Source organism: Canis lupus, chromosome 27, assembly GCF_011100685.1.
Source record: "Canis lupus familiaris isolate Mischka breed German Shepherd chromosome 27, alternate assembly UU_Cfam_GSD_1.0, whole genome shotgun sequence".
Lineage (NCBI taxonomy): Eukaryota > Metazoa > Chordata > Mammalia > Carnivora > Canidae > Canis > Canis lupus.
In genome coordinates, this window is record NC_049248.1 from 12,364,614 (window position 1) to 12,381,379 (window position 16,766).

The 16,766-nt window shown below is 40.0% G+C and overlaps 1 protein-coding gene across 10 annotated transcripts in view; it reads right to left on the reverse strand.

Moving 5' to 3' along the window:
- Positions 1 to 16,766, reverse strand: part of DUSP16 (dual specificity phosphatase 16) — a 121,451-nt gene that overhangs the window by 17,687 nt on the left and 86,998 nt on the right. For all 10 annotated transcript variants that reach the window (XM_038576827.1, XM_038576825.1, XM_038576831.1 and 7 more), the window contains one exon: positions 6,628 to 6,791. In XM_038576827.1, the coding sequence (XP_038432755.1) occupies positions 6,628 to 6,791 (164 nt within the window). The remainder of the gene's footprint in view (positions 1 to 6,627; positions 6,792 to 16,766) is intronic.

The following is a 16,766-nucleotide window of genomic DNA, read 5'->3' on the forward strand; positions in this document are numbered from 1 at the left end:
TTGGATAGGTTATTGGATAGGTTACCTTACCTCGCTCAGCTATAGTTTCCTCATCTGTAAGATAGGGCTAATGATGTATATTTTGTAAAGCTGTGTGAGTATAAAATAACTGGCATATAAGAGTCTCATTAAATTTTAGTTCCCTTACTTTATCTTAAGAATAGCTTGTGGCAACATAAATTGGTACAGATAGTACCAATAGTACTAGTACCAATAGTACCCCCGTGTTCACTGCAGCATTATTTACAATAGCCAAGATATGGAAGCAACCCAAGTGTGCCATTGACTGATGAATGGATAAAGATGTGGTATATGTATACAATGCAGTGTTACTCAGCCATAAAAAAAAATAATGAGATCTTGCCATGTGCGACAACATGCATGAACCTTGAGGACATTATACTAAGTGAAGTAAGTCAAAGAAAGACAACTACTATAAAATATCATATGTGGAATCTAAAGATACATATGTGTATCTAACCTACTCATAGATACAGAGGATATATATGGAGGAGATGGGTGAAGGTGGTTAGAAGGGACAAATTCTAGTAATAAAATAAGTCATGGGAATGTAATGTATAGCACGGCAGCTATAGTTAATATTCCTCTATTGTATATTTGAAAGTTGCTAAGAGAGTAATCTTAAAAGTTCTCATCACAAGAAAAAAAATTGTAACTATGTGTGGTGATAGATGTTAACTAGACTTACTGTGGTCATTTTATAATATACACAAATATCAAATCACGCTGTATACTTAAAACTTTTAATATGTTGTAAAATTACATCTCAATAAAAAATACCTTATATATCATACAGCATATGAATTCTGTCTCAAGAAGCTGCCCCTCATACCATGTTGTGTACATTTTTCACTAATTCAAACTGTCCTTTCTCCTAATTAGATTGAAGTAGGGCAATTACATTGAATATAGCAGGCTGGATATAAAAAGGGTTCATCTGCAAAGGAAAAGAGATTGTCCCCTAAGAATTTTTAAAAATGGATTCTGGCTTCAATATACAATTAAGAAGACTTTCAAAAATGACATTTCCTAGTCAAAAATTAATCTTTTATTATTTTATTATTACTTAGGATTTCCATTCACAATTTTTTTCCCTTTAAGTTTCTCTCTCCTAAACCAGGAAATAAACTTTGCCCTGTAGTTGGACTGATTTCTAAGTATGGATTCTATAATCTGTTGATGCAGACTGTGGAGTAGTATATGGAACACAGAGTGATATAATAAATCAAGATTTATTATATCACAGCCTTAATAAAGCCTTAATACAGCCTTAATAAAAATGTTCTATTTGGTCAAGTTCCCATGTCCAACTTGACTGAGGAGAGATACCACATTTAATCACCACAGGCATTGCAATTCCAGATAATGGAATAGTAATTTTTCTTTCTGAAATCAATTCAATAAATAATTTTGCATTTGCCACTCCTTTTGCCTTCAAAACCGACCTTAAGTTCTACTTCCTCCATCCAGCCTTCCTCGACCAACCACACCCACTGTATCCAGCACTCACCCTAGCATCCTGCGTACTCCACCCTTGATAACATTAACCAGGGTCCCCATGAACCAGGAACTGTCCTTGGTGCTTGGCATACGTCACTTCATTTGAACCTCACATGAACACTAGAAGGCAGGAGTCATTAACAATTTGTAGGTGAGGAAGCCAAGACTCAGGGACCTGGCTAAAGTGGTATGGCTGGCCAGGTGGAGCCCTAGGACTCAGAAATGCCTACCTCCAAGGCCAGCTCCCCACCATTATGCCATGCTGCCTTGGTGTTGAGTTCTACTGTCAGTCATCTTGTCTTATGCATCATTGTGGAATGAACAGGTGTTGTCTAACCAGCTTGCACACTGTGTGGTGTATTTTTACATAATTTTTTATCTTTTTGTCTTCCTAGAACATAGGGAAACTGGGAAAGCAGTATTCTGTGTCTAGGCTAACTCTGGTAAGAAAACAAGAGAGAAATAGTCATCCCAGGGGCAGGCAGAACCACCAGGTAGACAGGAAAACCAATCTGGCATGTTCGAAGTGTGAAATGAGCAACACAAAGAATGCTGACAGCACACTGTATAAATGGGGTGGGGGAGGGAGGGGGCAGCAGAACCAATTTAGTGAAGAAGCTGAAGCCGATCACTGCAGATACAGCTCTGAGCCAAAGGTAATTCCATCAGATGTTTCGTGCATTTCTGTGTGAAACAAAAGTCTCTACTGGAAATGTTAAGTGATCAAGCAGAAAAGCAATCAAGAACTTTGCTCTTTCACATAGAAACTGGAGATTCTTACTCAAATCCTGCTCAGTTCAGATGTGAATTGGGCCTCAGCAAACTACTTTTAGTACTATAAGACATTCCTGTTCTAGCTCTTGTACAAAGACTAGAGAATAAAAGAACAGATTGTGAGAAGCAAAAGTAGTTGTGAAGAAAAAAAGAAACCGAAAGCATTCTTTTTGTTACCAATGACTTCTTACGATCTTTTACAGAAGAGCCACGTCTTCAAGACCAGAGTAAAATTAATACATACTGAAAGCAGTGACCTACACCATCCACTATGGTAGCCACAAGCCATATGAGGATACTGAGCACCTGAAATGTGGCTTGTCCACACTCAAGTGTGTAGTAATTATAACATACACCAGACTTTAAAGACTTAATAAAAAAAAAATATATATATATATACAGCAATATAGTTTTTCTACACTACACATTGAAATGCTAATATTCTAGATATACTGTGATAAATAAAATATTATAAAAATTAATTTCACTGGGGCACCTAGGTGGCACAGTCAGTTAAGCACCCACTCTTGGTTTCTGCTCAGGTCATGATCTCAGGGTAGTTAGATGGCGTCCCACACTGGGCCCCATGCTCAGCATGGAGTCAGCTTGAGTTTCTCTCCTCTTCTCTGCCCCTCCCCTCTGCACTCATGTGCAGTCTCTCATTCAAATAAATATTTAAAAAAATTAATTTCACCTGTTCTATTTTACTTTTTTAATAAGGCTACTGAACATTTTTAGTTAAGTATGTGGCTTACATTACACTTCAAGTGGTCAGAGCTGGTATAGAATGTGCTGTAGGAAAACCAGGGAAAGAAAGTCTCTGCAATGGGATGCCTGAGTGGCTCAGCTATTGGGTGTTTGCCTTTGGCTCAGGGTGTGATCCGGGAGTTACAGGATTGAGTCCTACATCGGGCTCCTTGCAGGGAGCCTGCTTCTCCCTCGGCCTGTGTCTCTGTGTCTCTCATGAATAAATAAATAAAATCTTTTAAAATAAAGTCAGGGATCCCTGGGTGGCTCAGCGGTTTAGCGCCTGCCTTTGGCCCAGGGCGTGATCCTGGAGTCCCAGGATAGAGTCCTGCGTCGGGCTCCCTGCATGGAGCCTGCTTCTCCCTCTGCCTGTGTCTCTGCCTCTCTCTCTATGTTTATCATGAACAAATAAATAAATCTTAAAAAAATAAAAAGAAATTAAAAAAAAAAGTCTCTGCAGTGATTCAATAAACTGTCAAGATACGTTAGTCCTTCATAACAGCCTGTTACAGGGAGGGGCAAGATGGATATTTCTGGTGTTATATAAACAGGACGTAAAGCCAGAACAGTAGCTTGAGTCTGAGAACGATTTCTGTTACTGACCAGTTTTGAATCCATGACTTCCCAAACACAAAATCTTGGGTAAGTGACAACAATTCAGGGTCAGCCTACTTCTTAATCCTATTATAAAGGTTAAATGAAATAATATAAAGACCCTAGCATTTTAAATAGTAAATAGTACGATCCTCCTAAGAAAATTTCTGTGATAGGCTTTCAAATTATTTTGGTGGCACTTCATTAAAAAACAACTAATAAAATTAATGGTCTTTAGTTGCTATTTTTAAAAACTTCAGCTTCAGGCAGCCCCAGTGGCTCAGCAGTTTAGCGCCGCCTTCAGCCCAGGGTGTGATCCTGGAGACCTGGGATCAAGTCCCACATCAGGCTTCCTGCATGGAGCCTGCCTCTCCCTCTGCCTGTGTCTCTGCTTCTCTCTCTCCTCTCTGTGTATTCTCATGAATAAATAAATAAAATCTTTAAAAAAAAATTAAAAAATAAAAAAAATAAAAACTTCAGCTTCTAAATTCTAATTTAGGAAAAATTATAAAAGATCATCTTTGGGAAGAGAAGCAGCATATAACTTTTCCTGTAAAGTTTAAATCAGACAGCTGAACAGTGTGATCAGTCCAAGCTATCTGTGAAATAGAGGCACATCTGGTCCCAAAACTCATCTGCTGGGTGATGTTGTGGAATCCATCTAATATTTCTGGAATATCGGCTTCCTCCTTTATCAAAGACGACTGACTACATGATCACTAAAATCCTGTTCAGCACTTCCATTCTTCTCAACAATGAATCAGTTGTTGGTCAATATGAATTTCTACTCACCACTTTGAAAGCATGCTGACTTCTCACCATCCTCTCATCTACACGTGTGTTTCAAAGAAGTTTCCTGACAGTCTTCCATAGAAATTCCTTGACCAGGTTGTTTTCCCCATGAACTTCCATATATCCACTCCTCCCACAACAACCACCTCCTCCCAATGCATCTATGTACACAGCCTTTTCTGTATACACTGAGAAGCCAACTAAAGGAGAAAAAGCATCCTTTCCCCACATTCTCCACACCGTGGTCCAGTTCAACTGCTCTCATCTAGCAGGCACTCACAGAATTATTAACTGAGACATTTGTTAAAACTGGAAACAGTACATAGCAAAATTAATGTGCCATTTAATGTTAAATGTCAAAAATAACAAAAATGATCTATGATGCAATTATTTGTAAAATCACTTGCAGAACGGTTACTTTTTTTTTTTTTTAAACTGCAAGTAATTCTGAACAGGATCCTTAACTAGTAATTTTACTTTCTGACTGAGGATTAACTAAAGCATCTTCAGCTTTGCCCCAGGGATGTACATGACTCTAAGAAATTAATTTTGCTTTCTGTGATATAATTTGCTTATCTCTAAAAGAATTAATAATAATCACATGTTCATAGGGACTGCGACCTCACCAGAAAGGCTCAATACAAGTATAAACTATCAAATTTCAAATATCTCACAGTAAAAGCAGACATACTAATAACAATGTCAAGGTAAAATTTTAGAGGCAGGAGTTTTGAAAACAAAAAAGAAAACAAACAAACAAACAAACAAAAGAAAACAAAAAAGAGGGATCCCTGGGTGGCTCAGTTGGTTAAGCGTCTGTCTTTGGCTCAGGTCGTGATCCCAGGGTGCTGGGATAGAGTCCATCATCCAGCTTCTTGCCTGCTTCTCTCTCTGCCTGCCATTCCCCCCTGCTTGTGCACTCTCTCTTTCAAATAAATAAGTTTTTAAAAAAATCTTGAAAACAAAACAGAGAAAATGAAAGACTGCCTCACTACTGCCCAATGATATGGTATTTTTGCTTTTCACATGCTAACACAAGCCAGTGAAGATGCTAGCTTTATGGTCAGCCCAATTCTTACAGTTATCCAAGGAGAAAATGTTGGGATATCATCCCCCACACAGGAAAGCAGCACCTGTAAATCACCAATAGGTGAATTAACATCTTTGACTGCTTTTTCAATTACAAGTGGCATAAAAAAGAGGTTGTTTTGGGCAGTCCCAGGTGGCTCAGCAGTTTAGCGCTGCCTTCAGCCCAGGGCATGATCCTGGAGACCCGAGATTGAGTCCCACATGTCGGGCTCACTGCGTGGAGCCTGCTTCTCCCTTCACCTATGTCTCTGCCTCTCTCTCTCTGTCTCTCATGAATAAATAAATTTTTAAAATCTTAAAAAAAAAAAAAAAAAGACGTTTTGTTTTGGGGTTTTGTTTTTTAGAGAAAAAGCCCTTTTCTGGGCAGTTAGAGCACTGGTTCCTAGCACTCCTGGTTAAGAGCAGACGAGCTGTGGTGGGAGACAAAGTTCAGTTCTACTACTGTTATGCTTGTAACCATTAGATACAATGGCCTCTGTCAGGGCAGGTTCATAGGTGAGGCACACCATGCTCAATATGGCCCACGTCCTTTTCAGCAAGAATCCATGCTCTTCCCTCTTCTTTCTCAATAAAACAGCTCCAGCAAGCCTCTGACAGGGCAACCTGCAATGCCTGCTCTTAGCCCTTGACCTCACCATCTTATTCCCACCCCCTCCTTCTGGCCAGAGGTCCTTCTGCAACCCAAGCCCAACCTGAGTCCCTTTCTAGTATACCTCAGTAAATACATTTCTAAATGTGAAAAAAAAATCTAGGAAATCTTAGCCTTCCTGAGTGTGTCCACTTACTACTATAGAACAATTAAGACTCTAAGAAAATAAGGCTAATCTTTTGAAAAGTCCTAACCCTCCATGTCCGGGTCTCCTGGACCTTCAAGCAACAAGCAAATGTCACAACAGATCAGGTTTCCTGTGGCACTACTCAATAACACCAAACAAAACAGCTCTCCAGGAGATAACCCAACTAACTGCTCCCAGGGAGCCACACGGAGAGTGGTATATACTTCCTCTTCTGAAAGCAGAGTGTGCTGGAAATGATAGCAAACAGGCAATCGCAGTTTCTCCAGATGCTAACAAGAAACCCTGCAGTGAAGGATGTTTTCAAAGCACCCACCTTGTTGAGGACATCTCGCTGGCAGCCAAGATAAAGATTGGGAAGAATTCGGGTTGGCCCAATGTTGGCAACAGGTAGGCAAGGCTGAGAAATGCAGGTAGGGACTAGAGCAGATTTTCCTTCACAGAGGCCAGGGAAACAACGGGAGAACTCCGCAAACCCACCTGAGAACAAACATCACAAAATTACACCATGTACAAAGATAAAAATCAGTCCTGCATGAACTGTTCAAAAAAAACTGTTTAAAAAGCAAAATCAAATCCCACAGATGCCAAGCGGGCACCACTCATGTGCAATTCCTGTCCAAGGCTGCCAAGCGCTAAGTACAGCATCCAGCACGGCCCCAAGCTTCACCTTCTCCAGCCCTCTCGATCTCAGGACTCCTCTCATTCTCACTCTCTCCGACATCGCATAGCCTACATTTCCTCCCTCCTCCCCATCCCCCAAAGGAATGCTTTTCTGTGGAACTTATAGAGGATTTAAAATAAGTAGCAAATAACCAAGCCAAAACAAATATTCACAGGAGCAAAACGGGAATATAAAAACCCCGTGAACTGAGGCCAGATGTTATTTCTTCAAAATAAACTTGATCAAGTTAAAAATTCCTTCCAGCATTAACTTTAAATCTTCCCACTATGCAGGTTTTTATTTCAAAGGTATCACAAACATACACACCCCTACTCTTGCAAATATTCTCCATCAAGGAGACAGTTCATCAAGGTTCATCAAGGTTCCCATAATTACTACGGATCCCTAGGCTCCGCTGTTCAGTTTGCTGAACACGATGAAGAAGTGGTGACAGACCCTAACTGCTCAGGGTATGTCAGGGCCTTGTGGCAAGATTCCTAGACCCACAAGAATCCCACTTTTCCTAGTCCAGTCCTTACAATGATCTGTTCTATTACCTTCATTAAGTCACAATCTTGCCATTTCATAATGAACAGAAACCTATCCCGCCACAGGAGGCACACTCTCACCTCCTCTGGAAAAGAAAAAAATGGGTAAGGTCTTCCCCCGGTTTTCTCATCTAAATATTCCTTGCTATCCAAATCCAAACCCAGAACCCTAAAGATTCTGATACATTTTCAGATAAATCTCCTCCTAGCCAAACCCTCACTACTTGCTGAGTTCAAAGCAGGAAGCAAAGAGATTTGGATCACAGGAAATACTTGTATATTTTTAGTACTATTTAATTAAAAAACAATTAACATGTTATTAGGAGACAAGGCAGCCCCCACTTCTACCTCTTTAATCAAGCCTTAAACAAGATACTAAAATCTCTTTAAATATTTATGTCTGGATGATCCTTGAGTTGCATTCTATTAGCCTTTAGTCTGCTTCTAGAAGCACACAAAACATGCCCTCAAAAACTGCAGATGTGCAGGGAGCTGGAAGGGGAGAGTGTCATCCCTTATCATCCCCTATAGTATTTCCAACTCAAGTTTAATCTGGACTGCTGTGTCTACCATCTATGCTCATTTTATGTTCCACAATGCAGCAAGTTAGGGTGACAGGAAGTCGGTGACAACTATGTCACCTGCAAAATGCTGAAGTGCGCATTCCTAGCCTCCTACCTAAGTGTTTGTTTTTACTTGTCAGCAGCTTGCTTATACTAAAGTTCTTAAGATAACCTGATGGAAAGAGCAGGTGGTTCCATTATAGAACCCCTGAACTCCTTTATGTGACAGATGTGGCCCTCAGGACACATCCTTGTTCAGGTTCATGGCTTCATTGCTCACCATTTCCAAGCCTGACCTCCAGGCACACAAAACCGACTGTTATTTCATATTCTGATGCTATTCTCTCATCCAAGAATACCACCACCACTACCCATGCATGTGCACACAGCAAGCAAACCACAAAGAGAAAAGCCCTATGATCGTTAGTGTGGGCAGAGAAAGTAAGAGCACAGGCTGAGTTCAGATACATTAGGACCCAGCCTCACCTGTGAGGATTCCTCCACCCTTGATCTGCAGTTGTTTAGCTACAGCTTTTTTTTTTTTAAAGATTTTATTTATTCATGAGAGACACAGAGAGAGAGGCAGAGACATAGGCAGAGGGAGAAGCAGGCTCCCTGTGGGGAGCCTGACGTGGGACTCGATCCCAGGATCTGGATCCCAGGACCCCAGGACCATGTCCTGAGCTGAAGGCAGATGCTCAACCACTGAGCCACCCAGGCATCCCTGTTTAGCTACATCTTGTTAGGATTCACCAGACACAAAATGAAAAACGCAATGCTTCTAAGGTTACATTTCCCAAAGTGTGCTCTGAAGCACTGGGGTCTGGCAGGAAGTTGACATACGAGGTATCAGTTTCAAAAAGTAAGAGAAGTACTGTGTATCACCTCTCCCTGGGATATTCACAATATTAAAGCCTCATAATATTAAAGGCTCCAAAAAGTATATCCAAGAAAACAAGTTTAATTTAACTCAAATAAGTTTCCCAAATTTATTTGACCATGGACTGCCCTCTAAAATCTACTATTTTCCCCTTTAAAATCTACTAATAGCTAGGACAACTCACACTTAAGGAAACGCTATATACTAGGACCATTGTGAGTCCTGAAATGGAGTCTGTCAGAATTCCTACACCCATGAGCAGAACAATCCCTAGAAAGGGGCAGCCTATGATGGCATATGTATAGGAGTGTCACTGATGATCAGGATTTATTATTTTAGTTCTACTAGTGTTCTGTTCCCTTTCAGTCTAATTGCATAATACAGTTATATTCCTTCCCAAAGTATTTCTTCTAACACTAAGTGTTAAAGGGTCTCACCATACTTTGCCTATCTCATACCTACCCAACCAGAATAATCTACAGGCACTATTGTGACTGTAATTTAATTGTACGAGTTTAAATGTTAGCTTCTACTAACTTTGGTGGTTCTGGTGTTTCTACAAAGAACTGTTCTCAGGTTTTGTTTTTTGTTTTTTTGTTTTTTTCCCCTATCTTGACTCCAAAAAAGTTCATCTAATAGCCTCTCATTTAAATCCAACAGAACAATCTTCCAGTAAACATTCGCAGAGAAAAGAGAAACAATCCAAGGAAACTCCACTTGAATTCCATTTTACGTTTATAAGTAGTCAGATATACGACTAATATAAGTAGCCAAAGAATTACCTAACATTTACTAAGTGAAAAACATTGCTCTAAGCACTTTATAAATATTTATTCCATCTTTATGAGTAGGAGGTGAGTGCTATTCTTATTATTCCCATTTTACAGATAGGAAAATAAAGGTTCAAAAAGACAGAGTAGTAATTGGCAGAACTGGGACATGCGTGCCAGCAGTCTCCCCTAGAGATTGTACTGTCAATCACTGTGCTGTATCACTTCTCCAAATACTACAGGATTAACTCCTTCTCAGGATGCAGGGGCAGCCTTGCTGATTTCTACTGGGTCTTGCCCTCACTAGCTGCGAGCGACCTGCTAGGTCTCAATACGAGACTAAAAATGGCCACATACTTCTCCCAAACTGATGGCAGAGCCTTGCTTCCCCAAAGCCATAGAGTTCAAATGCTTCACTGAGGGAGAAAAAAGGAAAGAAGGGTGGACATGACGAGAGAGACACAAGAGACTCTAAATGTACTCATTTCACATGAAGCCAATAACAGCACTGATAGATGAACTAGTTAAAATATAAATACAGTCACGGGTTTGTTCATGATCACAGTGTGCAAGATGTGGTGAGGCTGAAGCTGTCTTGAGCACTTTTCAGGCCTCCTCCACAAAGCAACTCTCAGAGGGGATACAATTTGGCAACAATCATCAACAGCGCCAGCAGCCTCCATTATTTGAGGTCAGTTTTATCTGTACTACGGATCCCACATCACTTTCACTTCAGGGGTATCTCAAAAGTGAGTGTGGCTCTAGAAAATTCTAGAGAATAGAAATAAGTGAGAGGAAGAAACCAGTTTTTAACCTCAAAACAAAACCAAAAAGCCAAACAAAACAGCAATGACACACTGCAGAACACATTATAAAACAAAAAGAAACTTCTTTCTTACCTATCTTTTCAACTAATCTCTGGCACAAACCTGAATTGCCTTAAAATATTTAAGATTTCGTTGAAATGAGAACATTCATTTAGTGCTCACTCTGGACTGAAATGTCCCAAACTATGGCTCCTACTCACTTCCAGAAAACACTACCTCAGCCAAAGAGTACATTTTCCCTGATCTTTATCTAGGACAATGTTCCACTCTGCTAACACCCTCCTTCATTGACAGTTTTTTCCATTCACTGACCTTTCATTCATTGTTGTACTCTAGTGACCCCAGTTTCATTTCATTAATTAGCAACAGATGAGACACTGCCTGATTTCCCCGAACTCTTGAAAAACTATCTGTGGCTTCATCAGCAACTCAGTTTTGAAATATGTCTAAAACGTCCTTCTTCCTCTTACAAAACAGATCTAACAAGAAGCATAATTCATCTACATAAACTTTTTGTTACAAATGGCTGACAGATACAGAACAGTCATCTTATCTGCCCTGTCATAACCCTCCACTGTCCCCTAGACTCTGTGTTAGATTCCATTACAAGAAGACACAAATCAGTTCATTATCCTTTGTTGAAAATGTTTTAAATACTTTTAAAGTTGTTCAAGGATTTAACTCACCATCCAATCTCACCATGTTTCTCCTATCCCTAGATTTTATGCTGTTTGTCATCTGGGAATGTAGAAAATGCAAAGTAATATAACCCATACAAGCTCCCCGAAGGTAGACCTGAATTTAGGAATGGTGGTATCCACTCTTCTCCTTACTAAAGTGTTTTCAAGAGGAAGACATGTATGCAGACATGCCTGGCCCACAGAGAAATACAGAGGAGAGAACCAGTAGGTAGACCCTGCAGACACCTTTGGCCTCTACAGATTTGGACAGATAGACAAACTACAATTTCTGTTGGTCTTCCACAAACCCAACCAACAGAACGTATGCTTATAAACAAAAAAATATATATTACTTTGAACATGGAAAATGTTTGGTACATAGTCATTCATAACTTATATATCATTTTATTCTCCTTCAGAGCACCCCCTTTACAATTCCAGTCACAAATACCATTTTCTGTAAAAGCCAATGTGAACCACTATTTAATTTTCCAGGGGAAAAAAAAACCTCCCAAGTAAAATAAAATACATAAAACAACTGTACTAAACAATTCTAATTAGTTACTCTTTTCTCTGATTCTTGCAACCAGCTATGAATCATAGTGATTTTTCTTAAAAAGGAATATTTGTAATAAACAAAAGTAGCACTTTATTACAGCTTAGTGATGTGAAATAAATGTTGAAAGTCTCAAATTCTAAAAACGGTTTCCCTAACCTTTCAAACTAAAGATAAATGTCAATTCTGTTAAAGATAGTTCTCGCAGGGAGAAACACAGGACTTCACCACTTATGCTTCAGTTCAAATAGATGTCCCACAGAGCCACACAGAGCTGAGAGAGAATTAAAGGCTGCCTGCCCCCTCTCACATTGTGAATGGATTCCATAGCTCTATACAGAAATAGTATTTAAGCTCGACTTTATGAAAGACATGTTTCTAAAGAGTTAATGCAAATTAATTTTTCATATTAAATCATTTTTACATGGTTTATACAATCTCATAGTTTTTAAATATAGTTTTCATGCAGTTTAACCTTCGTTAAAGATTCCCTTTTTGCGACATAATACAACCCATTCACTTACTTCTTCAGAGTGCATGTGGAGGATTTCAGAAATACACTTCACCTGTAGAGAAGAGTTCTCTCCATCCTGAAAATAAAATCTGCTACTTTGCTATTGCACAAAGGAGACAACCCTAATATTAAAAACTGAATTGCTTGGGGATCCCTGGGTGGCTCAGCAGTTTAGTGCCTGCCTTTGGCCCAGGGCATGATCCTAGAGTCCAGGGATCAAGTCCCGCATCAGGCTCCCTGTATGGAGCCTGCTTCTCCCTCTGCCTGTGTCTCTGCCTCTCTCTCTCTCTCTCTCTCATGAATAAATAAATAAAATCTTAAAAAAAAAAAACTGAATTGCTAACTTGTATATTTCAATTGTTGAAATGTTATTTCACAGCAGATGTACATTTCGTTTCCCAGGGAAGTGACTGATTCAGGCAACTTTGTTCTCTAGGCTTACAAAAAGACTCAAGAGTGGTTGCAATTCTTCCAAGGTCAGTGGACTGTATACATGGGAGAGTTGAAACTAGTTAAAGAAAATGACAAAACATGAGAGACACATAACTCTGGGAAATGTGGTGGTGACTCTAGGACAAGGGGTGGTGAAAAAGGAGGTGGGCGTGGAGTTGGGATGACTGGGTGACGGACACTGAGGGGTGGGACTTGAAGGGATGAGCGCTGGGTGTTATGCTATATGTTGGCAAATCGAACTCCAATAAAAAAATACAAATAAAATAAAATGAAACAAAAATGAAGGCACCATAATTCGTGCCCCTAGAGAAAGCAAATATATATAAGTAGCTGTACTACCCAATGTATATAGGCTGGTCCAGGTAAGCCAACCCACACGTTTGATAAATCATTTCTGGGTGGGTAGAGAGCATGGGATATTTTTCTCAACAACTTTAGCAGCATTCCACCGTTGCCTTTTCAGCCAATCTCCGTTGAGCAGCACTGATGAGAAAAATCCCCAATATCATAAAGCACCAACTTCAAGCTCCTATTCCATCCGCTCCTTATCTGTTGGAGCACAGAACAAGAGGAAAGCGGACAGACAGGCACTTCTGTGGAGACCATCCAGGGAGCCTGATAAGTAGCCTATGCCTCATAAACTTTTCCTATAAATGACACCTTCAAAAAAGCTTACTCTGTTTTAAACAACTCTATCACCTGGCACAGTCAGGGAAGGAGAAATTCTAACTCATCTCATTTTTGGATTAATACAGTTATCCCCTAGACAACAAAATAGATTTTAAAGTTCCAAAGTACTAGCATTTAAAAAACCCCACCACATACTACAATAATGAATTTCTTGTGCTTCAGAATGTCTCGGTTTTACTATTCCTCAAAATAATATTACCTGGACAATTAGCAAAATCCAGAAATGTTTAGCAAAGAATCCTCAGAAGATGTAGAGTGATAGCTATTTTACTGATCTTTCCGATTTGGAACATGGAGCTACATCCAGAAACTCCTCCTCTTGAAACACCCACAACACACAGCCAGAACCCTTAATAAATGTCCTCAAACAAAGATAATTCTAAAGAGTGCAACCAGAATAACCAAACAAAAGGAATATGGCCAGAATCCACCACTTCCTAAATAAAATCAAGTTCTGTAAGATGGGAGCCAGATTCACAGAGGCAGCCCCATCAGATCCTGCAGTGCCATTAAGATGTGAAGATGAGGGCAATGGAACAGTGTCAGGGGACTCCCCAAGAAAGAATAATTTGAGACCCCTACTGCCATCAGCATGGAAGGGAAGGTTACTAAAGAGAACACACTTGCTCATTTCACCTGAAAATCAAAGATCTCCAAGCTTGTACTGTTTGATGCCCTAAAATCCAATCTAACACTTTCAACTACTTTAGGTCATTTTCTCAAGAGACGTACTGACATTTTTAAAATTTTTTAAAATAAAATAATTTTTAAATAAAACAAAAAATAAAAAATTTAAAAATAAACTGACATTTTTAAAATAAAGTCAAAGCCTCCTCTTTCCTTCCACATCCCCATCCACAGTAGTCCCATCCTCCCAGTTAGCTGGGGAACATCCACTGACTTTCCTTTATGTCTCTTCTATATGTCCTGCCTTTCCATTCTCCTGCTACCTCTCCCTAACTCCAGGACCTTCATGCCTCACTCTTACATAAATTCAGTAAAACAGCTCTCTGATCCACTTGTTCTTTTCCCCACTCATGTCCTCTCTGCTGCCAGATTAAACATCCTAAAACAAAGTTTTGAGGTAGTCTCTGCTCTCAAATACCCACAGCATAAAATAAAAAATTGAGCCAGGCATTCAAGATCCTTCCTAATCTAATCCCAACCCACTGTCCTACCTGCTTTTCCATGCCATCACCCTACATGGAAAGGGAATATCGGTCTTCTGTTTTCCTGACACAACCTGTGCTTTCCAACCTTGAGCCTTTGGTAATTTAATCTCTCTTCCAATCCATTTTGTATTTCCTCCTAAGCCACACGCAAGCACAAGTCATATCTCTTCTACAGAAATATATTCCAAAGATTTTTTTACCATAATCAATAAAATATATTTTACATCAAAAACCCTCTAAAGAGGGGCGCCTGGGTGGCTCAGTGGTTGTGTCTGCCTTTGGCTCAGGTCATGATCCCAGGATCCTGGGATCGAGTCCCATATCAGGCTCCCTGCAGGGAGCCGGCTTCTCCCTCTACCTATGTCTCTGCCTCTCTCTGTGTGTCTCTCACGAATAAATAAATAAAATCTTTAAAAAGCAAACAAACAAAAACTTCTAAATACACAGGTGATACCAGTGGCAGCCACAGACACTCAGAGATCTGGAGAACTGGCCAGGGGTCTCTAGTCAGTGCTGGGGGATAAGTCCCAGAAGCAAATTTCACAATACTATCTTCCCTTACTGAGTTGCTCTCTGATAGTTTCAATACATTTCTCTCACATTAAAAAAAAAAATCTTTCTGGGGCACCTGGGTAGTTCAGTCGGTTAAGCGGCCAACTCTTGATTTTGGTTCAGGTCATGATCTAAGAGTCTTGGGATCAAGCCCCCTGTCAGGCTCTGTGCTCAGCGGAGAGTCTGCTTGAGGATTCCCTTCTCTCTCACTCTGCCCCTCCCCCGCTCACATAGGTTCTCTCCAAAATAAATAAATCTTTAAAAAAGTGTCCTGACCAGTGTATCTATATATGATCTTGCCAACTTAGAACTTCCATAAAATTTATGGCAGCTATCTGGCAGTAACTATTGCCATTGATTTGGTAACTGTAAATTACCTTTGTGTGTGTGTTGTGACCTCTATTTCTCTAGTTATAATACATTGTGAACTGCTTGTGGATAAGAATTATGTCTCATGCCCCTTTGTATCCTATCCCCTCAGTATTTAGCACAGTGCTTGGCACATAACTGAAATTCAATAAATGTTTACTGAATCCTTCCTTGTTACAATGAATAGCTGTTGATGGACATAAGTCTTGTATATTTTTGGTGTTCAAAAGGATTTCCTGATTCCATTCAAAGCCTAAAGCTATGTTGGCATGGGTGGGGGCCCAGAATCTGCTTCCTATTCCTAGACCACAATGCCCTAGAAGACTCTCAGGGTGTGAGAGGCAGCACATGGCAAGAAAAACATTTTTCTGCTACTGAAGGAATAAAGGTAGAATTGGTGAATGCTACTTTGGTCAATGAAAAGCAACACTGAATCTTCACCGTGCTTCTGACTTTACATGAAATGTGGAGAGAGAAATTTTTTCAGATGTCCCTAAGTGGCTCAGAACACCATGTGATCTGGAGAACCTGGTAACACCCCCAGGGCTCAGAATTCCATGACCTGGAAGGTCCAATAATACCCCCAGGGCTCAGGTAATCAGGGCACATCCCTTAGGAAACTAATCAGACCAACTACAATTAGGACCCAGATGAGAACGAAGTGGCTGTTGGACAGGTCTACAGCGATCATCAAAGGGCTTGGTGAAATGAGATTATTAATCAGGAGATAACTATGAGTCAAGAGGAAAAGGGGTATGAGTCTAGTCTCTAGAGAATGACTCTTAAACATCAAACTTGACTAACTTGTAAACTGTCCGTGAATCACCATATAACTCATCTCTCAGGACTTTCTACATGCAGCTCAAAGCTTTCTGATCTACCTTGTAGTAGGCTCTTTCATAGGCCACTTCTATATATTCCACTCTATCAACAGTCCTCCCTGGTCAACTGCAGTGCTTTCCTGGAGACTTCACAATGCAGTGAGGAAGAAAGGGCTACCTATTCAGTCACCCAAACAACTAGAAACCACTGGCATCACATAGAAGGTCAAAGAGACATTTAATGAACACCTACTATGAGCAGGACACAGCACTAGTAATGGGGGCATTGGTGACCAAAATAGAGGCCCTCTCTGGAATAGACAGTTTAGTGGGACAAATGTTGACTAAATAATTAGACAAATAATTAACTAATTATAGGTAGGTGGCCAAAGGGGT